General features: G+C 47.9%; 1 protein-coding gene across 1 annotated transcript in view; it reads left to right on the top strand.

Annotated features, from left to right (window-relative positions):
* Positions 1-21,448, top strand: part of TBL3 (transducin beta like 3) — a 37,635-nt gene that overhangs the window by 12,904 nt on the left and 3,283 nt on the right. The window contains exons 12-20 of the mRNA XM_063143148.1: positions 1,439-1,497; positions 3,155-3,258; positions 5,854-6,250; positions 6,637-6,867; positions 8,606-8,676; positions 10,522-10,678; positions 15,145-15,203; positions 18,550-18,653; positions 19,458-19,529. Coding sequence (XP_062999218.1) covers positions 1,439-1,497; positions 3,155-3,258; positions 5,854-6,250; positions 6,637-6,867; positions 8,606-8,676; positions 10,522-10,678; positions 15,145-15,203; positions 18,550-18,653; positions 19,458-19,529 — 1,254 coding nt within the window. The remainder of the gene's footprint in view (positions 1-1,438; positions 1,498-3,154; positions 3,259-5,853; positions 6,251-6,636; positions 6,868-8,605; positions 8,677-10,521; positions 10,679-15,144; positions 15,204-18,549; positions 18,654-19,457; positions 19,530-21,448) is intronic.

The raw sequence follows: 21,448 nt of genomic DNA, 5'->3' as shown, positions 1-21,448 counted from the left end.
AAAAAAGGCTCTCATGGCGGCTTACAAAGGTATTTCTTGACATTCCCTTCCCACAGGCTTACAATCTAAAAGACATGACACAAAAGGAAAGGGGATTGGGAGGGAGGAGGAGGAGGGGGGAAAGGAAAGCAAATTCAGGCACTACAATCTTAGTTGCAAAGTTCAGCAGTTACAGTTGACAGCAGGAGGGAGGGGGCTCTCAGCTGGAGCTGGACCCAGGCCCGGTGGAGAGGTGCCTGGCTGCTGCTTCCTCCCTCACTGGTGGCCTCTGCAGAGACAGTTGGTAGCAGGAGGGAGGGGGCTCTCAGCTGAAGCTGGACCCAGGCACGGTGGAGAGGTGCCTGGCTGCTGCTTCCTCCCTCACTGGTGGCCTCTGCAGAGACAGTTGGTGGCAGGAGGGAGGGGGCTCTCAGCTGGAGCTGGACCCAGGCACGGTGGAGAGGTGCCTGGCTGCTGCTTCCTCCCTCACTGGTGGCCTCTGCAGAGACAGTTGGTGGCAGGAGGGAGGGGGCTCTCAGCTGGAGCTGGACCCAGGCACGGTGGAGAGCTGCCTGGCTGCTGCTTCCTCCCTCACTGGTGGCCTCTGCAGAGACAGTTGACAGCAGGAGGGAGGGGGCTCTGAACTGGAGCTGGACCCAGGCACGGTGGAGAGGTGCCTGGCTGCTGCTTCCTCCCTCACTGGTGGCCTCTGCAGTGACATATTTAAGCATTTTTATCCCGCCACTCAGCCAAAAAAGGCTCTCACTGCGGCGTACAAAAATATTTCCTGACAGTCCCTGCCCACAGGCTTACAGTCTAAAAGACGTGACACAAAAGGAAAGGGGATTGGCCCAAGGGTCTTCACAGAGCAGAATCCAGTTGTGAGCAGCTTCTGACTGCAGGGCTGGAAAGCTCCATCCAAAGTCAGAGCGACAGCCAAAGCTCTCTGGGCGATTTACAAAGATTAAAACACGAACATTAAAAACTGATATACAAAATTAAAAAGCATAAAAACAGATTACGTGCAACATCATTTAAAACAACTATTCTGGATCAGTTAAGAACTCAGCCTATGCTGTTAAATGCCTGGGAGAAGAGAAACAATGTTGGCGCCAGGCAAACCTCGTCGAGGAGATGGTTTCATAATTGGGGGGGCCACCACTGAAAAGGCCCTCTCCTTTGGGCTTGACTTTGGGGATTCCCCTTTACTCACCACCCCAAATGGGATGGCGAGTGGCGAGGAAAGGAGGCGCCCGGCAAGTCACCCTTTGCGTGCCTCCCCAATTGGGACATGGAGTGCTGCTCCTCTCTCTGCGTGGGGAAAGGTCAAAGGGATGCTGCGAAGGAAGGAGGTGAACCTTTGGGGTGGAGTAAGCAAATGGCATCCGCTCACAGGCTGCCTTATTTTTCAGTCGATGGCTGATTCTGTGTGGCATCACCCCTGTCCTCTTCGTTACAGACATTGTCCTTGCCTTGGATGTCTTCCGGAAAGGGAGGTTGTTTGCCAGCAGCGCAAAGGTACTTCCCAGTTGGGATCTATTTTATTTTTTAAAATTCATTGCAGCATCATTGGCACCATAATTTAAGAACATAAGAAAAGCCATGAGGCTGGATCAGACCGAGGGTCCATCTAGTCCAGCATTCTGTTCACAATGGCCTGGTTCAGACGACACACTAAAGCATGCCGCTTAACCACAAAATGGCTAAGGGAATGCATTAACCTTAACCATTCCCTTAACCATTTTGTGGTTAAGCAGCATGCTTTAGCGTGTTGTCTGAACCAGGCCATAGTGACCAATTAACTGCCTATGGGAAACCCACAAGCAGGACATGGGTGCTACAGCACCCTCCCAGCCATGTTGCCCAGCAACCGGTGTACATAAATGTCTTGCTTCCGATACTGGAGGTAGCATGGAGGCATCAGGACGAGTAGCCATGGATAGCCTTCTCCTGCAGGAATTTGTCTAATCCCCCTTTAAAGCCATCCAAGTTGGTGGCTATCACTACAGTCACCACAGCCCCATTCAGAAGACACCTTAACCCGTGGCTCTAACCACAGTGAAGAAAACGTTTTGCCTTATTCGCTGGACTTTTATACTGCCTGTTTGGTGCATTCTCTTACCCTCATCGCTTTATTATGATTTTATTAGAATGTAAGCCTATGCGGCAGGCTATTTATTGTTTTACTCTGTACAGCACCATGTACATTAATGGTGCTATATAAATAAATAAATAACAACAACAACAACAACAACAATAATAATAATAATGGTTAAACCCATGTCTTCTCAACACACCCTGGCTTTCTGGCTTAACTACTGTAGAATCATAGAATTGTAGAGTTGGAAGGTGCCTCTAGTCCAACCCCCTACTCAATGGACATCTAGTCCAACCCCCTACTCAATGCAGGAATCTTGTTTTAAAGCATCCCTGACAGATGGCCTCTTGTGTGGGCGAGCCCATGACCTCCCTGAGTCATAGGTTCCATTGTCATACTGTTCTAACAGCCAGGAAGTTTTTCCTGATGTCCAGCCGTGATCTGGCTTCCTGTACATCAGAGGACAGGTGGCAAGTCGTGGCTGTCTATCGCACAGAAGTTCTGGCAGGCAATAACGCCCCTTCTTTTTTTAAGGGACTTCCTGTTCCTGTGTTGTGGCACATCTTTGTTTGTGTACCGTGAGTGACTACGCTTGCTGTGCTGAGCCACGTTTTAAGGGGAAGTCTCCCGGGGAGGGCGGGGCTGAGACATACCTGAGACTTGCCTTCCTCTTTCCCTCAGCAAGACACTGGCAAGAGGGCAAGAGGCCTAGCTGAAGGGAGAGCAGCTGGTAGGAGTCTTCAGAGGCTCCCTGGAAAAGGGTTTCTGGTTTGGAGAAGTGGAGCACTGATTCTGCTGACGCAATGGGGAAAGAGGAGGGAGGCTGAGGCAGTGCTAAAGGACGCTGAAGGATGCATGGGGGGCGGGAGGAGGAGAAGCCAGCCAAGAAGGCTGTGGGGCTGGTGTCCAAAGCCTGTGTTCACCGAGGGGGGAGAGGAGGTGGGGGGGGTGTCTTGTGTTTGCAGGTTTCTGAGGTGCCCCCACCACCTTTCGTGATGGGTCCTGACCACCCTATGGGGCACCATGGTCTTCCCATGGCTCCGTTGATATTTCAAAAACAGCCTCTTCTGCTTCTAGGATAAAACCTTCCGAATTTGGCTGATGCCATACGATGGGCCTGTCTTCTGTGTAGCCAAAGGCTTGGGCCATTCGCATGCCGTGGGCGCGCTCGCTTGCTCCAGGTAATTGAACGCCCCACCCCCAATCACCCTTGCTTCTTTGAGAGAAGCCCGTCTCCTGTGCACTACGCCTATGTTTGCGCTGGGGCTCTTTCTTCAACCGTGGCCGTTTCCGTGGGGCGGAGCTGGTTTGTATTGGATCCGGGGCCTCAAAACACGTTGCCTGCAGCTTGCATGCTGTGCGAACATTCGTTGTCTCTGTTTAGCAGGGTTGGAGCTGTGGGGGGAGGGGTCTGCTATGTGTCGTCATGGGTCCACGCCGCCATGCTCCCAAGCGTTTTGTGCCTGCATCCGGTTTTTGCTCACTAGGAAATCATCATAATCAAGCATTGTCCTGGTGCCTCATCCATCCATTGCCAACTTTTCATTTTTTGTGGGGACTTTTTGAGATAGAAAGGGAGAAATCAGAGGAATCCATGCTATTCTATAAGTAGGATGCAGGTTTTTAAAAATGACATTATGTTTTTAAAATCCAATACCGTAACCATGGGCAAGAGAAAACTAGAGAAAGCTATCATTAAAGCTTCTTTACATACCAACTCTTATGGGGAAATAGCAGCTCTAGATCAACCAGTATTTGAAGACAGATGTTTAAATTTCAAATTAATTAAAGTATGGGATAAATATAAAAGGTTAATAAGCCCAAACATATCTTCAGTGACAGAAGATCCAGAAGTAAATAGTAAACAAGTTTTTAGAATTTGGAAAGAAAATATCTGTTAGAAAGACTGATCTCAAAACATATTTTCACATACTGAAGTTAAATTATGGGGATCCACCTTGGTTTGAAAGCTTTCAAATTAGATCCTCTTCAACTAAATTAAGGGGGAAACCAGAATTTAAGAGACCAAATGGAATTTGAAGGGGGGGGGAAATTAAGGGCAAAGATTTACAGTCAAGGGTTTATAATTTAAAATACAATGCTGAGCTTGACCAGATAAAAGATTATGGGTCTATTTGCACGTAATGGTGACATTTGGTGGCAGATTTGTGGGGATGTTTTGCCATGCAAGACCCCTTCCAGTTTGCAGAAACAACCTACAAATGCCCTGTTTTGTAGGTTGTTAGCGTGATATCTAAACCTAGACATTTTGGGTTGTTGGTTAAACCATCCAAACTTAACGTAGGAGCAAATCGTAGTTAACTTCGGGTTGTTTAACCCATGAATAATCCAAAGAATGCGGTTTCAGATGTTACACTGACCTATGAATGACTTGATTATAGGTTGTTGTGCGGAAGTGGTGGACGTACGGGAAGCAGCACGACTCCCCGTTTGTGTATGAAAACCCATGGGATGGGTTGTTAAAAGTACTGGTTGTTATGTGCGAACCAGGTCTATATAATCAAATGGGAACAGGATAGAGGTGAAAATATTCCAATGGAAATTGAGAAATATTTGGAAGAAAAATTATAATTTCTCTTCGAACATGACAGTAAGAGAGCGTTGTTGTAAAAATATGACTTTAAGGTATTTACCACCAGTTTAAAAACAAACAAGCTTCCCTGTTTTTTGAAGTATAAAGATAAACTTTATACTTAACTTTATAAAGATAAAATAACTTGTGTGTTCCGTGCTCTTCACTGGGCTTCGCAGCAAGAGCACACGACGTTTTCAACTGTGTCGTGCAGCTGAGCTGGGCTGCATGGCTCCCAATCCGGGAAGAGCAGGGCAGGTGTAGTGAGGCAGTCGTTCCCCCCACCCTCCGGCTCTCCTTTGGGTGGACCTGGCTGGGCCGTCAGCATTCCTGCAGATGGATATGGGATGGAATTCCAGGGAGGAGAGAGCCGCCGTGACCTTTGGGCCATATGTTGGACAGACCTGATCTACAGAAATGGCACACCTGAAATCTCCCAGTCAAGTGCAGGGGCTCACACTTCACAGTTTGCTTTTCAAGGCAAATGAAAGAGAGCAAACGTAGAAAATTGGAGGAGCAGATTTCTTAATTTTGCAGTGGCACATCTTTCAACTGGTGCCAGGACATTGACAACGAACTGTGCTAGGAAGATTGAGAAATTATTTGTGTTGCCTTGGCTCCCCCTTGAAGTTCAAAAGCTGGGCTTTTTAATTTTTGCTTTGCCTAATGAACAGTAGCCAGGGCTCCAGCTGGCAAAGTGGGGCAGGGGCAGGGTGGAATAATGATGTGCACTATTAAGTTACTTTTAATATATATATATATATATAACAACACACACACGGGGAGGGACAGAATCACTTGTGAGTGATAAGGCGTGGGACCTGCAGGAAAACGTGGCAGTGTGGAGTGGGATTCAGGGTGCCTTCTTTCAAGTTACTCTGTTCCATTACTCACAGGTTCTAACTCTTATGGGATGTTCTATCATTTTCCATTCTACTTCTGCAAACCTTGGGGGTTCCCCTGATCATGTTGATGTCTCCCTCTTGTTTTGCAATGGCCCCATTTTATTTACATAGCCATTACAACTGATTGTACCTGAGTTTGCTGTTAGTATATTTGATGATGAACATTCAAAAGTGTTTCATTCTCCATACCGGTGGAGCAGGTAGTTTTTTGCTCTGTTGCTTCTAACCTTTCTTTTAATCTTGATCGCTCTTCTCTCTGGCCTTACCTTTCTCCCCAGAATGAAAGAGACCTTCGTGGTCACGGCCAGCCAAGACCTTACAATCAAAGTGTGGAATCTCCCAGAGTCCCTGGTTTTCAAGGAAAGGTCAGCCAACAGAAATCCAGGGAACATAAATTCATCCAATGCAAATCCAGTCCCCGGAAATCCAGCCAGTGGAAATGCAGGCGCTCCAAACCCAGGTGCCGGAAGTCCAGCCAACGGAAATGCAGGGGCCCAAAAGCCAGGTGCTGGAACTCCGGCCAACGGAAATGCAGGTATCCTAAAACAAGGTGCTGGAACTCCAGCCAATGGAAATCCACCCGCCCAAGCTCCAACCAACGGAAAGCCAGGCAATGGAAAACCAGACAAAGTTGAAATTCTTCAGCCCCATGTGACAGAGAAAGCACATGACAAGGTAGAGCAGCAATGGAATTTGGAAAGATGTGTTTTGAAGCTTGAATAGAGATGTCCACTCAGCAGAGCTTTGCAAATGCATTTCAGGGTGCAGAAACTTGCAGGCCTCATGCGGCCCTTGAAGTGTAGCTCCCACAGCCCTGCCTGCTGAGTCTTCTGCTCTCCTCTGTCCTGGTCGGGGTCTTTACTTCCGTGCCACTGATGGTGGTGTGGAAGCAGCCATGCCCGTTGGGGTTGCTGGAGGGGAGGTAGATTTAGCCTCCCCCTCCCAGTGAACCTGCACAAGACGGCTGGGGTGGGGCCGGAGGTTGATTTGGGGTTGCTTTCCTCGGTTGTGGCTCCCAAGAGAATCGAGGGCCTTGACCGGTCTCTCCCTTCCTTGTTTAGGATATTAACAGTGTAGCTGTTTCTCCGAACGACAAGCTGATTGCGACGGGATCCCAGGACAAGACAGCCAAGCTGTGGACCTCTCAAGACTGCGTTCTGCTGGGAGTCTTCCAAGGACACAGACGGGGCATCTGGTGTGTGCAGTTCTCACCTGTGGACCAGGTCCTGGCTACCTCTTCTGCAGATGGCACTGTGAAAATCTGGGATCTGCAGGATTTCAGCTGTCTCAAGGTACCCTGATGTGTGATCTTAACGCCTTGCGATTCTTATTCATGGGCCAGGGACCTAGGAGTGTCTGCTTTCTCCATCCTAGATTATGTAGCTTAAAATGCCTTTTCTTTTGGCCAGGAATGTATAAGAGGCTTACAGTTTGGCAAAAGGCACGTTGGGGCAGAAAATTCAGGGATGGCCTCTATGAGGAGAGGCAGGAGGATGTGCAGATATGTTCACAAGCAGAAACCCCATCTCATCTCTTTCTGGCTTTTAGCTTTTACCAGAAACTGTGTGTGCGTGTGTGTGTTTTCCCAGAGTCCTGAACACCACATGGTTTGTTTATTTGTTCCATTTTAAAAACAAAAGTCATGTAGAAGTCTGCAGGATCCCTGGGTTTTAAACTATTAGAATAAGAAGCCTTCTTGGTTTTCCGATTTTGAAAGTCGTTGGTGGTATTTGCTCCTCATTCTCTCTAATAGTGAACTCAAGTGGTTGAGTGCCTTTCAGTGACCCTGTTCAGACGACACGCTAAGCCATGGCACTTAAGCATTTTGAGCTAAACATTATGGCTTAGCGTGTCATGTGAACCATTTCTAACCATGGTGGCTACATAACCATGGATTAAACATGCTCACTAACCATTTGCTGCAAAATGGTTTGCGGCCTACCCATGGCTTAGCGTGTTGTCTGAACAGGCCCATTTTGGAAGCGAAATGGGGCCCACCCCATCATGAGATAGCAGTTTCTGTATAATAAGGGCATTCCCTACATATGCAAATGTATACTTGTTTGCACCTCAAAAGAAAGAGACATTTTTAAACAAATCCAAAATGGCTTGGCCAAGAATCTCCAAGCTTCCATGCTTAGCAAGAGAGAAGGCTCTAATGAGTTTAGCCTGTGGTTAAGAAGTGAATGTGAGTTGACAACTCCTTTCTCAGGTAGTGGAGGAGAAGGAGCAGGCAGCAAAGAGTTAAGTCCTCTTTCCTAGAGCTAAAATGGAGGGGGGAAACCGTATGGCCTTCTGGGAGAGGAGGAAACCGCCCAGTCACTAGCTCTGCTGTCTACAGAAGAGCAGGATTGATGCGTGCTCTTGAGCTTTGCTTCAGAGTAGACCCATTTCTTCTTCGTTTTCATTTCCCTGCCCACCCTGCAAGACAGGGACATCAGGGGATGCAAATTCTTCATCATTCCTAAGCGCACGGGTAGTGAGGAGTCCTCTCCAAGCCCCTCTCCCCTCCAGCCCCCGGTACGCTCTGCTCTTCAGATTCAGCTGCTGCCTAAACAATAACCAAAATATTAAAGGAATGAAAGAAGGAGCTTGCTTACAAATGAAGTAGGTGGTTTGCTGGGCACAGCTGCCTGCAGATGGGTGTTTTTAGGCCACCCTTCTCCACCAGTTCAGGGCTGAGCACACTGCCTCTTGTAAAGGAACTCTGTGGGCAAGTCTTCTCCAGCGCAGAGACATAGGCACACTCAGACCCTGTTCAGACGATACGCTAAGCCACGGCGGTGAAGCATTTTGAGCTAAACATTGTGGCTTAGCGTGTCGTGTGAACCATTCCTAACCATGGTGGTTACATAACCATGGTTTAAACACTCTCACTAACCGTTTGCTGCAAAAGGGTTAGCGGCCGAACCATGGCTTGGCGTGTGGTCTGAACAGGCCCTCTGTTACGCAGAGAAGAGACTTTTGCAGCTAGCCCGCCATGCTTCCCACCCGTTCATGCCGGTTTCCTTTTCTCCCTTCCCTCACCAGACGTTTGAAGGCCACGACTCCTCCGTGTTGAAGATCATCTTCGTGAGCCAAGGGGGACAGGTGCTTAGCAGGTATGTCAGGGATGCAGAACGGCTCTGAGCCCAGGGGGCGAATGCCATTCCCAGCAGATTTTAGCCCAGGGGGCGAATGCCATTCCCAGCAGATTTTAGCTGCCAGGAACTAAATCAGAGGAGAAGCATTTTGGAATGGGGGAAACCATCAAACAATTGGGGGTGGGGTCAGGTCAGAGGGGTTTCCATGGCCTCTCATTAAGAACCTCAGAGGAGCCCTGAGGCTGGATCAGACCCAGGGTCCATCTAGTCCAGCGCTCTGTTCACACAGGGGCCAGCCAGCCATCGGCCAGGGATGAACAAGCAGGACATGGTGCAACAGCACCCTCCCGCCCATGTTCCCCAGCAACTGGTGCACACAGGCTTACTGCCTCCGATACTGGAAATAGCACACAATCGTCACAGCTCGTAGCCCTTGATAGCCTTCTCCTCCAGGAATTTATCCAACCCTCTTTTAAAGCCAACCAAATTGGTGGCACTCACTACCCCTTTTGGTAGTGAGTTCCATAATTTAACTATGCGCTGTGTGAAGAAGTATTTCCTCTTATTTGTCCTGGATCTCCCACCAATCAGCTTCATGGGATGACCCCCTTGGGTTCTAGTATTTTGAGAGAGGGAGAAAAAGGTCTCCCTGTCCACATTCTCCACCCCATGCATCATGTCTCCCTTTCGTCTCCATTTTTCCAAGCTTAAACAATCCCAGTTGATGCAGCCTTCCCTTGTAGAGGAGATGCTCCAGCCCTTTAATCATTTTAGTTGCCCTTTTCTGCGCTTTCCTGCTGACTGAGAAAGCCTATCACTTCTCCTTATATCTGCCTGCCCAAGATTTGAGATCTGTTGGAGGAGCCCTCCTCCGCGTCCCACCAACGTGAGACATACCCTGTGGTGGGATGTGGGAGAGGGCTTTGTCTGTTGTAAAACCCCGGCTATGGAATGCCCTCCCCTTGGAGGCCCGACTGGCGCCGGCACTGGCTTCATTTCAGCGCCAGGTTAAGACATGGCTTTTGAACAAACCCACTGATGGCTGAATTTACCAAGCCTGTACATAGTTTTAATTGATTAATTGGTTTTACTCTTTTTAAATTCTATACTGTTTTCAATTTATTAATGGTTTACTTTGTTTTTAGCTGTGTCTATTTATTGTTGCATATTGTTTGTATGGTTTTATTTATTTATTTATTTATTTTATTACATTTATATACCGCCCCCCAGCCGAAGCTCTCTGGGCAGTTTACAACAATTATCTTTACACTGCCCTGAGATCCTAGAGATAGAGGACGGGATACAAATGTCTTAATAAAATAAATAAATTGCACTCGGGGTGTGTGGGTGGGTGCATGGGTGCGACCACAGCTCCTTTCTGGTTCAGCTGTTTCAATACGATTGTGTAAAGCCCCAATCTGGTGGCCCTCCAGCTGTATTGAACCACAACTCCCATCATGCATGTGGAGGGCACCATGCCAGGGAAGGCTGCTGTAAGCTCTCTGGAGTGGGCGGGAGAGGTATTGTGGGATACCTCCCTTTGGAGGCCCGGCTGGTGCCGACGCTGGCTTCATTTTGGCACTGAGTTAAGACATGGCTTTTTATTAAAGTCTTTGAAGGCTAAATTCGCACATAGTTTTAATTGTTCTTACCGCTAAACTTTTCTACTGGTTTTAGCTGGTTAATGATTTAATACATATTTAGCTGTGTGTATTTATTGTTTCACGTTGTTCTGATTTTATCTGTACACCACCCTGAGATCCCAGTGATATCTGTTCACATAAATACATGTCCTAATGATAAGAGCAGTGAATCAAATCCACGTCCACGTCTTACCTTCCTCCTTGTCGCCCTTCCCCAAAGTGGCTCCGACGGACTCCTGAAACTCTGGACGATTAAGAACAGCGAATGCGTGAAGACCTTAGACGGCCATGATGACAAAGTGTGGGGCCTGGACTCCAACCGGAAAGATAACGTGGTGGTGACGGGCTCCAGCGATTCCCGGGTCTTGCTGTGGAAGGTACAGAACTCAAGTTTGCCTGACCTAAAGATCATATTGATAGCCTGGGCTGCTTGCTTCTTCTTGTTTAGTTTCTTCTTCTTGCTTTTCTTCATTATCTTTCTAGCAACGCGCTAGCGCCCTCGACAACAGCCTAATTCCCTTTACAGACACACACAAGGATTCGGCCTTCCTATGTCATTCTGATCTAATAAAAGGGTGCCATTTCTGAACAAAGTTGGTTGATCTTACTTGTGCGTTTCTTCAGTGAGCGAAGTCCATCCGTTTGTGCCGTTTCAGGCACCTTCGGCCAGCCGTTTCATTACAGCGGTTGCAGGGATAGGTTCCCAGATGCTGAGCAAAAAGATTCACAGATGCTCTCAGGCGGGCCTTATGAGGGTCGCCTTCTAACTAATTCAGGATAAAATACCAGAATTCACGCAAGGTTGCTTTTCGCCAATTCAGATAATTGGTCCACCCAGACCAGCATTGTCCTGTGTTGAACCTGGGGCCTCCTACCTGCACAGCAAGGGGGATGTTCCTGGGCAACGGCCCCTTCGTGAGTCTCTCGCTTGTCATCCGACAGATTAACTGGGCCCCTTGTCAGCAAAACCTTTGGGAAGGAACTCTAAATAGACGTCTGCGTTTTGAACTGCACATTTTGAACACAGGAATATGTTAACCTGGAAGGTTTTCTTGGGTCATGGACCACCTGTATTTTACTTTATATTGGGCCTCATCTCAAAGCTCAACAAGCTGAAAGCAATCTAATTATTTCATGGCTTTTCTCCCCTTCTGTCCTCAAGAGTAAATTCCCAACTGCCTGGCCCAGAGGGTGTTTATAATAATCACCCCTCTGGGATCAGGTTTATCTGCTCTTGGAAAACATATTCTGTTGTTTGAAATAGGTCTTTTGACCTATTAAAAAGCAACCCTTTCCCACCAAAGTTCAGTAATGCACGCCAACGGCAAGAGTTTTCTACAAGGTTTTTATCACTGCAGTGGCATTAATTTTTGTTTCAGTATTTTCAAGATCATTTATTTTCAGGCCAAGGTAAGGGATCTAGTGGTATTGCTCTCAGTAGTAAAAAGGAATAGTTTTAGATTTACTCTTTGAAAACTACAAACTAATCATGGTGTGCAGCTTTTATTTATTTTATCTATTTCTGCCCCTCATTTTTGGGCAAGCCCTCACAAGATGACTTACCATGAAAATGTTAAGAACAAAACATAATAAGAGGCAGCTGGACAGCCATCTGTCAGGTATGCTTTAAGGTGGATTCCTGCATTGAGCAGGGGGTTGGACTTGATGGCCTTATAGAGCCCTTCCAACTCTGCTATTCTATGATTCTATGAAAACATTGGATTAAAAACATATATCGAGGACCCAGATCAATAAAACTTGGTGGAATAAAAAAAGTATTTAGGGACTGCTTAAGAGAAGAGGCCAAGTAGAATTCTCATGGGAGGGAATTCCACAGATGTGGGGCCACCACTGAAAAAGCCCTGCCCATGGTACTGCCAATCTGTTCGATCAACCTTCATGGTGGGCCAGAGAGCAGTGCTTCTGAGGCAGATCTTAGGGCCTGGTCAGGTTCATATGGGTGCAGACGTTCCTTCAAATAGCCCAATCAAGACTTTCAAAATTAGTATCTACACTTTAAATTGAGCCTGGAAACAATGGATAACCAGTGCAACTGGTGCAAAGTTGGTGTGACGTGATCAAACCACCCAGCCGCAACAAGCATTCTGTCAGCTGAATTTTACAATGAAGTTTGGGGATTGCCTTTAAAGGCAATCAGATGTAGCTATATGTAGTTCATATTGATTTGGGATTTCCCCCCCCCCCCCCCCGTTATATTAATTATAGATCTCTGTAGTTGTGTGCCTAAGTCGCTTCAAGACTGCTTTTGTGGTGGGAAGCAATGCAGCAGCAGCAGCAATAATAATAATAATAATAATAATAATAATAATAATAATAATAATAGAACAGTAGTCTAGTTTGGATATAACCAGCTCATGTATAACAGAGACCAGGGCTGCTTTCTCCAGATAGGGTCTCATTTGGTGAACCAGCTTAAGCCAATAAATGTTACTCCTGGCTATTGAGGTCACCTGCACCTCCATAGAGAGCGCTTGGTCCACGCATCTCACCTGGTCTTTCAGCGGTAGCAGCAGTTCTCTTCCAGCTCTTCACCACCCTGTAACCCACTACTTACAGGTGAAGACACAAATAAAAGTTAACATTTGGGGAAGGACAACGATGTTCCGCCTGGCGGCCATGCTCTTTTTCAATGGGACCCTCTATCCTACACTCTTTTTAATACTATCCCAAAAGCCACCACGCTTTAGCTTTGCAAGCTGTTCCTAATTAGCCAACGGTTTCACACTGAGGTACTTCATGCTTAGTAAATTTCAGACCTGATTGATTCTAGTGGTATTGTGTCCAAAACATTTGCCTTGGATTTCCCATTGCTGACATTGTACCCCAGTGCTAATTTGTAGGGTTGGTTCGCACAATCCCCATAGGTTAACTAAGCCATGGTGGCTTGTTTAAGCCACAGTGCATTCCGTGTGCCATTTGTACCCACTTGGGTGTGGCTTGAGCTGTGGCCAGGTGGGTGATTAGGCAAATGGTGCCTGCCCCCCGCCACATTTTAAACAAGCCACAATGGTTTGTTTAACCCACAGTGATCGTACAAACCAGATCATGGGTGTCAATTAAACCGAAAACTCTTGGATTGCTGGTTACTAAGGAGAAAGCATGGTATCATTCCCCATAGCGAAACCTTTGCAGTTTTCTGCATTTTTATGTAAATAAGGTTGTTCTTAATGGACATTTTTGTCATTGAAGTAGCCATGTTTATTCAAGTCATGGGATGCCTTCGATGTGCATATAGAACATGTGGGGCTGATGCAGTTGGACTGCGACTCCCATCAGCCACAGCCAACGTAGCCAAAGGGAAGGGTGATGGGAGTTGCATTCCAGCCTCTGGTGGGCCACGCATTCCCCATCCCTGATAATAGAAGATGTTCATCACTTGAATAGGTGGGGCTCTTCTGTATGATCAAGCACTTTAGTTGCATCTAAAAACTGAAGGGGAAGGTTTTGTAACCTTCAGCACCACCTTCCCACACCCAAGGGTTGGGGGCATGACAGTGGGGGGCTGAAATGGGGGAGGGGAATTGACAGAGGGTCACCTCTCCCCTATCCCTCCACCTGTCGGAGTGAAATCTAGATCGAACTCAAAATTAGGTCCAGAGTAAGGCACAAGCACATCCGAAGTAGAGAATGGATAGTGTGTTAGCTAAATCAATTGAAAAGTTCAGGAACAAGCTAAATTGCAAACGAAGAAGGAAATTCCAGGTCCATAAATAGAAAACAACAATTCCTTTCAGGCAAACAAGTTCACTAAGTGATGAAGCAGGTTCGTTCGTCGCCTGTTTCCATCTTGGAGAGCTTCCTCAGCCAATACAACAAATGATACAATTACTGTGTTAAATTTTCCGACAGGTGCGCTTTGCTACAGAAGCCTTGAGTTGCGTCATACACCAGAAAGGGGGGGGGGGGGTTGCCTTCTAAAGGCAGAGTAAACAGCCGATGTTGCATTCATCAGTGGAAAGGATCCCCCCCCCCGCCCCGCTTTTCTTGTTTCCTTGCTCTTAGCTTGTGGTGTTACAGTGTCTGGTATAGCACCCGGCCACTTCTGCCAGGGGGTCAAAGCCAAGCCTCCAGGCATGGGCTTGCTCGGGCCGCTGCACTGCCAGCAGACCCGTAGGGCCAGCAGGTCGAGTCAAGGTCTCTGTGGGCAGCGATGCTCTCATTCTCCACGCTTACCCCCACTGGTGCAGTGGAGGGAGGGAGGAGAAAGAGGTTTAGGAACAGAGGAAGCTGCCCTGTACAGAGTCAGAGCCTTGGTCCATCCAGCCCAGGATTGTTGACACTGACAGGCAACCATGGCTCTCCAGGGGTTCAAGGTGGCATTTTTCCAGCCCTACCTGGAGATGCTGCTGAGGATTGAACCTGGGACCTCCTGCGTGCCAAGCACTGTGCCACACGCAGCCCCTCTCCCTGGAGAAATATCAGAAGCTTCACACATACACACACACACCAGTTCTCCCATGAATTCAGTTCATATCTAAAGCTACCAAATTGGTGCGTAAGATCATGCACCTTTCCAGTTCCTTTTTCAGTCTGCAAAATAATCAAATCTAAACATTCTCTCTCAAAAACAAGGAACCCTGTATTAGAATGGCTTCACTGCTTCTGTTTAATTTGTGCGGGTGAATGTGGCTGCATGCGCTTTAGGTGTTGTGGGGGACGGACAGTTGAAACATTACTGTGTTCTGGGTTTGGCTCCTGATGTGGTTCCAGAGAATCAGACGGGATCCCGTACGGTCCAGATGTGTTCTCTTTCCCAAGGCATCAACCTCTCCATTTGGCCATTTTTCTTTTTTGTGTTTCTGTGTTTCTTGTATGTTAAAAGGATGTCACCAAAATAGAACTTGAAGAGGAGCAAGCGAAGCAAGAGGAGCAGATCCTGAAGTGAGTCTCTCAGCGGCTTCTGTTGTTGGGTGGAAGTTGCTCAGTTGGGGGGAGGGGAGAAGGGAGGCTGCACAAGGTCCCCCTAAGGGGTCCCCTCACTCCCACAAATGGGATTGGGTGCAATTCATGTACCTTTGAAAGCCAGCGGAGTGAGTGGGATGGAGCAGCATAAGGACATCAGAAGTGCCCTGATGCTGGATCAGACCAAGGGTCCATCTAGTCCAGCACTCTGTTCACACAGGGGCCAACCAGCCATCAACCAGGGACCAACAAGCAACTGGTGCACATGGTGCACACAGGCTTACTGCCTTGAATACTGGAGGTAGCACATAACCATCAGGGCTAGAAGCCCTTGATAGCCTTCACCTCCAGGAATTTATCCAACCCCCCTTTAAAGCCATCCAAAGTGGTGGCCGTCACTACATCTTGTGGTAGTGAGTTCCATAATTTAACTATGTGTTCTGGGAAGAAGCACTTCCTTTTATTTGTCCTGGATCTTCCACCAATCAGCTTCATGGGACGACCTCATTGGGTTCTAGTATTTTGAGAGAGAGAGAGAGAGAGAGAGATGCCTCCCTATCCACGTTCTCCACACCATGCATAGTTTTGAACACCTCGATCATGTCTCCCCTCAGCCTCCTTTTTTCCAAGCGGAACAATCCCCGTTGATGCAACCTTCCCTCGTAGGGGAGATGCTCCAGTCCCTGGACCATTTTAGTTTCCCTTTTCTGCACTTTGTCCATCTCCAACCGGGCATCCCTGTGATAGGATAGACTCTAACTCTGATGGAAGTTACAATCCCAACACAACTCGGGCATGCCAGGCTGGAGAAGGCTAGGTCCGAGTGAGACCTGGGTTCAGATTCTGACTCAAGCCTGAAGCTCACTGGACAGTCAGTTCATCCAAACCTACCTCACAATGTTGAGGATAACTCCAGAGGAGACAAGCCCTGCATGCCACCCTGAATTCCTTGAAGGAAGGGCAGGATTAAAAAAATGCTATATGGGTTATTAGCCAATTTTTTAAAAAATTAGTCCATCAGTGGTATGAGTTTTTGTGTTAATTAGATCAATTTGCATATGGCTGAAAATAGTTCTGAAGCAAGAACTCTTTATCGTTAGATCTATCCTTGTCCAGTAGGGGAAGGCATAGTCTTGGAAGACACAAACTTCCTATGTGGGAGAGAGAAGCAAGGGAATACTAGTAAGAGTGGGGACAGCTCCTTAGATACTTAAAAGCAATACTACAAACGAGAAGGATCTTGGAATTGTTGTAGATCACAAGCTGAATATGAGCCAACAGTGCGATATGGCTGCAAGAAAGGCCAATGCTATTTTGGGCTGCATTAATAGAAGTATAGCTTCCAAATCACGTGAGGTACTGGTTCCTCTCTATTCGGCCCTGGTTAGGCCTCATCTAGAGTATTGCATCCAGTTCTGGGCTCCACAATTCAAGAAGGATGCAGACAAGCTGGAGCGTGTTCAGAGGAGGACAACCAGGGTGATCAGGGGTCTGGAAACAAAACCCTATGAAAAGAGACTGAAAGAACTGGGCATGTTTAGCCTGGAGAAGAGAAGATGGAGGGGAGACATGAGAGCACTCTTCAAATACTTGAAAGGTTGTCACACAGAGGAGGGCCAGGATCTCTTCTCAATCCTCCCAGGGTGCAGGACACAGAATAATGGGCTCAAGTTAAAGGAAGCCAGATTCCAGCTGGACATCAGGAAAAACTTCCTGACTGTTAGATAAGCCTATGCGGCAGGGTCTTGCTATGTACTGTGTTATCTGTACAGCACCATGTACATTGATGGTGCTATATAAATAAATAATAATAATAATAATACAACAATGGAACCAGTTACCTAGGGAGGCTGTGAGCTCTCCCACACTAGAGGCCTTCAAGAGGCAGCTGGACAACCATCTGTCAGGGATGCTTTAGGGTGGATTCCTGCATTGAGCAGGGGGTTGGACTCGATGGCCTTGTAGGCCCCTTCCAACTCTGCTATTCTATGATTCTATGATAAGTAAGATACTTAGATACTTAAAAGTAATTATTCTTTCTAATTGACTCATTTAGCCAATTAAGGCACAGTCCTATGCATATTTAGACTGAAATAAAGTCCTACAACTGCCAGCATGCCACAGCCAGCGTGGCTGGCTGTGGAATGCTAGAAGTGTAGGACTCTTTTCAGTCTAAACATGCATAAGATTGTATCCTTAACTGATTAAACCTTCTAGACATGGTAAATAGGAATATTACTACAAGTTTGCAGATGAGACTACAAACGATATTGGCCTGTGTGGAATGTTTTACTAACTTGCCTGCCTGTAACATGTGACTGTTAAGTTATTTGGATTTGTGGCACTTCATCGGCCTGAAAATCCATACCGATAGATCGTAAGCATTCTCCCAGTTCCCAAAAATGTCTTGCCCCTACGGAGGAGCGTGTCTTTGAAAGCCTGGGCCGTGGTGGGGCTTGAGCCAGCACTGGTTTTGCTTGTATTGGAAATGTAAATGGTCCTGACAGTGTGCTTGGTCCTGTACAAGACCCAGAAGAGACGCACTTCTCCCTGTCCAGAGGGCTTACAGTAGGCAGTCTGCTTTAGCAGCCCCCGGGCCGAGGCTAGCCTCCTTCAGTGATTCTTCCGGCCACCAAATTGCCGGCCTCTGAGGCAAATGTGGATGAGTGTGTGCGTTTTTCAGTCTAAATTGAAAAACAGGCACGAGTAGAAAGGAAGGCTAAGGGCTTATGGAAAAAGGAGCAGCACTGTGTGAGAATAGTGGACATCCCACTGTGAGACTTGAGGGGGGGATGAAATGGGATCTCTTCTCAGACACTGTGACTGGGGGTGGACAACCATGAGGGGAAAGCAAGCCACTCGTGGCTTCATTTCGCCACCCCTCTCGTGTGACCGCCATTTTCACAATTACCCCAGTGGTTGCCATGTCATCTGAACCCGGCATGGTGTGCAGCGGGGATGACTTTTTGCCCGTCCTACAACCCATGATTTGTAGTAGGGATTGTGGGATCCCCCGTGCACACCACATTGGGTTTGAACAGCGCTGTGTGGCATCGTGGGTAACTATGTAAAGAGGTGGTCACACCCATGGGACAGGGGAAAGAAGCCATGGTGGCTTTCTCCCCACCCACCCACCCCGATCGTCTGAACGCTGCCTGTCTGCAGCAGATAACGGCATTGTTTGTTTTGTACATTTCTATGCCGCCCAATAGCTGAAGCTCTCTGGGCAGTTCACAAAATTTTACTGTTACAAGAGCTGGGAACTCCCTCCTGTTGAACGCCAGCGGTGAACCGGCAGCCTCTGATTCTTGCCTTGTGTCCCCAGAGAGCAGGCGCTGTCTAACTTGCTGCACGGAAAGCAGTTTCTGGAAGCACTGGGCTTGGCGATCTCCTTAGGCCGGCCGCACACGGTCCTGACCGTTGTCAAGGGTAAGGCCTTGCGAAGGGAGCGCGTGAAAGGGGGGGTTCCCCTTCGTCTGGGCTGAGTCTTGAAGACACCTGCCTGCTGGGCCCCGCTCCGTCACTTGCCACCTGGTCCTGTGCATGTTGCACAGAAGCCAACCCCACTGAGCTCCCTGGGGCTTCCTTCCAAGCAAGCGCCAATTGTGATCCGTTTGGGGCCAGGCAAAGATGTTCTCGCTCTGAAAAGTTTGCCAAAGGGTGGTATATAAATTTTAGAAGGAAATGAAGTTTATGCCTGGAATTGCACCCTCTGTCGCTATTATCTGTTTGCTGAATTGTGCTTGGGTTGATTTGGGTGGAGGGAAATTCCGAATTTTTGCAAGCTCACTTTAGTTAGGACAGAGTGTTTCGGAATTCCACCACCCGTGTGAATTCATTCCAGCTCTGATGATGAACCCCTCTTGGACAGTGGGATTTCCTGCTTATGGGGAGAAGCATAGAGGATTGTCAAGGGATAGAAAATCAGACTTGCGGCGCAATCTTATATACACAAACTCAGAAGTAAATGGCTGTATTCATTTGGGCCTACTCCCTAGTACGTGCGGCCTTGGTGTGTGCTGGCAGAACCCTCCCCAGCTTATCCAGCCCCACCCTTGCGAAAGGTTTCCCCAGGACTTCAGCACCGGGAGGTTGCGGGGGGGGGGGGTCTCATTCCCTGGGTTTCTTAAAGGTGCAGCAAGAGATCAGGGCGGACCTGGACCTCGGGAACTCTTCACATTTCCCCTCCCCGTGAGCTTAACATTGACTGGCCGTTTTGTCTCTCTCTCTTAGCCATTCTTAAGGAGACCGATGGGAAAGAGGACTTGGAGAAGAACATCATAAAGCTGCGGAAAGACCAGAAAGGTGAGTTGACTTCTGAATGAGTTCTCTTCTATAAGCGTGTGTGTCAGAGGGGGCATCCAAGGACCAAGGTAGACGTGATCCGGCAGGTGCCTCTCCTTTCTAATGCGAAGGAGCCCCAGGGAAGGAAGCGGCCAGTTTGAACAGAAGGCGGGTGAGGGCCGGGGCTGCTTAACCCTTTCCCCTGCCAACATTTTCCTGATTAAAATCTCCCATTCCCACAGATGACGTTTCTCCCTGCCTCTGAACTCAGGGGCCTGCGGCCATCCTATGCAGGGCAGGAAGAGGGGTGGAGGCGATCTCCGCCTCCTTGCCCTCCCACCCTGCGTTTTTCGCTAGATGGGCATTTTAGCAAAGGCATTTCCATGGGGAGGGAAGGAGGCTGGCAGGGGCTCAGGAGAGCTCATATCATGGCCCCTCCAGTCCCCTCCCGGCCACACCCACCGAAACGCCCCCTTCCCCCATCCTTCCAAAGTTGAGTTCTTGACATTGGAAGCCAGCTGCCACGGTTCTTTCCACACTAGCTGCGAGGGGTCGGGGTGGGGGGTCGGATCACCATCTCCCCCTCCAGTTTTGGAGCACTTTCTCTGGCCTACGATCAATCCTCAGATGCCGTGCAGGTGCCATAGAACAGCACCCTCCATAACTAACTAGGGGGTAAAGCAGTCCTTAACCCTCCAGCCTCCCTCTGCCCAAACGGTTCCTCCCCAGCCGCTGCTTTCTATTTATCCAAAACCAAACCCCTGGGAGCGGGGGGAGTATTACATCTGCAGTGTAACCTCCTGGTTTGACCCAAACCTGTAAGGGAAGAGCGATTTCCTGGGTTCACTTGCAATGCCAGAACTGTGGCTTATTTTTATTTATTTATTACATTGCTCTCTGGGCAGTTCACAAACCGGGGGCGGGGTGTGTGATCCACACACACGCACACGCAAATGGCATTAGTACAGGGCTGTGGTCAGCTGCCATGATCCATCCCTATGAACAATGTAGAATGTACCATGTACATTGATGGTGCTATATAAATAAATAATAATAATAATAACAAGAATACGTAACGATTGCTAAGAAAACGAATGCTCCCTTTTAACTCAGCCTTCCATCTCCTGAGAGCGGCCAGCCAGATGCCGTGGGGGACCTGCAGAGAGAGGCCTGCCGTTTATTCCTAGCTGCCGAGAGGCGGACGGTGTGCAGCCTGCCAAGGCAGAGCTCTGATCGGCCCATGCTTGCAGAGGCGGCCTCACCCCTTTTGACAGTCGGAAAGCTTTTGTCTTGCCCCGTGATGGATATTAAATTAGCAAACAAAAGCTAGGAAGGTTGTGCTAAGGCCAGCTTCAGCCGCTGCAAATGGTTTTTTATGCTTCTCCTGGACCGACTGAATGTCTTGCATTTCCAGGAATTTGGGGGCCGCTATCTACAATTTTTTCTCTTCTTTTATCTGCCAATTGAGGATAGTGCTCCCTCCATCTGATAAATTGGGCTGTAGTTCTTCAACCCTCAGTTCACAGCAAAATTTACTATTATCAGTCCATTTGTGGGGGGTCTAATGGACCCCAAGAAAGTCATAAAAATAAAACACCTAGGGAATTATGTTAAGCATGACACCATTTGCAAGTAAAAATGCAAAAACTTTACAGAGAACTTTCTGTTTTCAGTAAAACAATAGAGATACAAAGAAGTTTTCGGGGTCAATAATATCCCACAGTGTAACTCCTACAAGAATGGTGTGGGGGGGTCTAATTGACCCTATGTTTCTTTCCAAAACCTAAAACGTATTGTGCTATTAACATATCTAGAATGTAATTATAACAGTTACGTAAGTAATAACAATGAGTTGTGAGAGACCCTAAACAGCGTTCCCCAACTTGGTGCCCTCCACTTGTTGTGGACTGCAACTCTCGAAATCCCTGACCATTGGCCGG

Source organism: Elgaria multicarinata, chromosome 17 (assembly GCF_023053635.1).
Source record: "Elgaria multicarinata webbii isolate HBS135686 ecotype San Diego chromosome 17, rElgMul1.1.pri, whole genome shotgun sequence".
NCBI lineage: Eukaryota > Metazoa > Chordata > Lepidosauria > Squamata > Anguidae > Elgaria > Elgaria multicarinata.
Note: the sequence above shows the minus strand (reverse complement) of the source record. Positions and strands in the feature narration are given on the sequence as shown.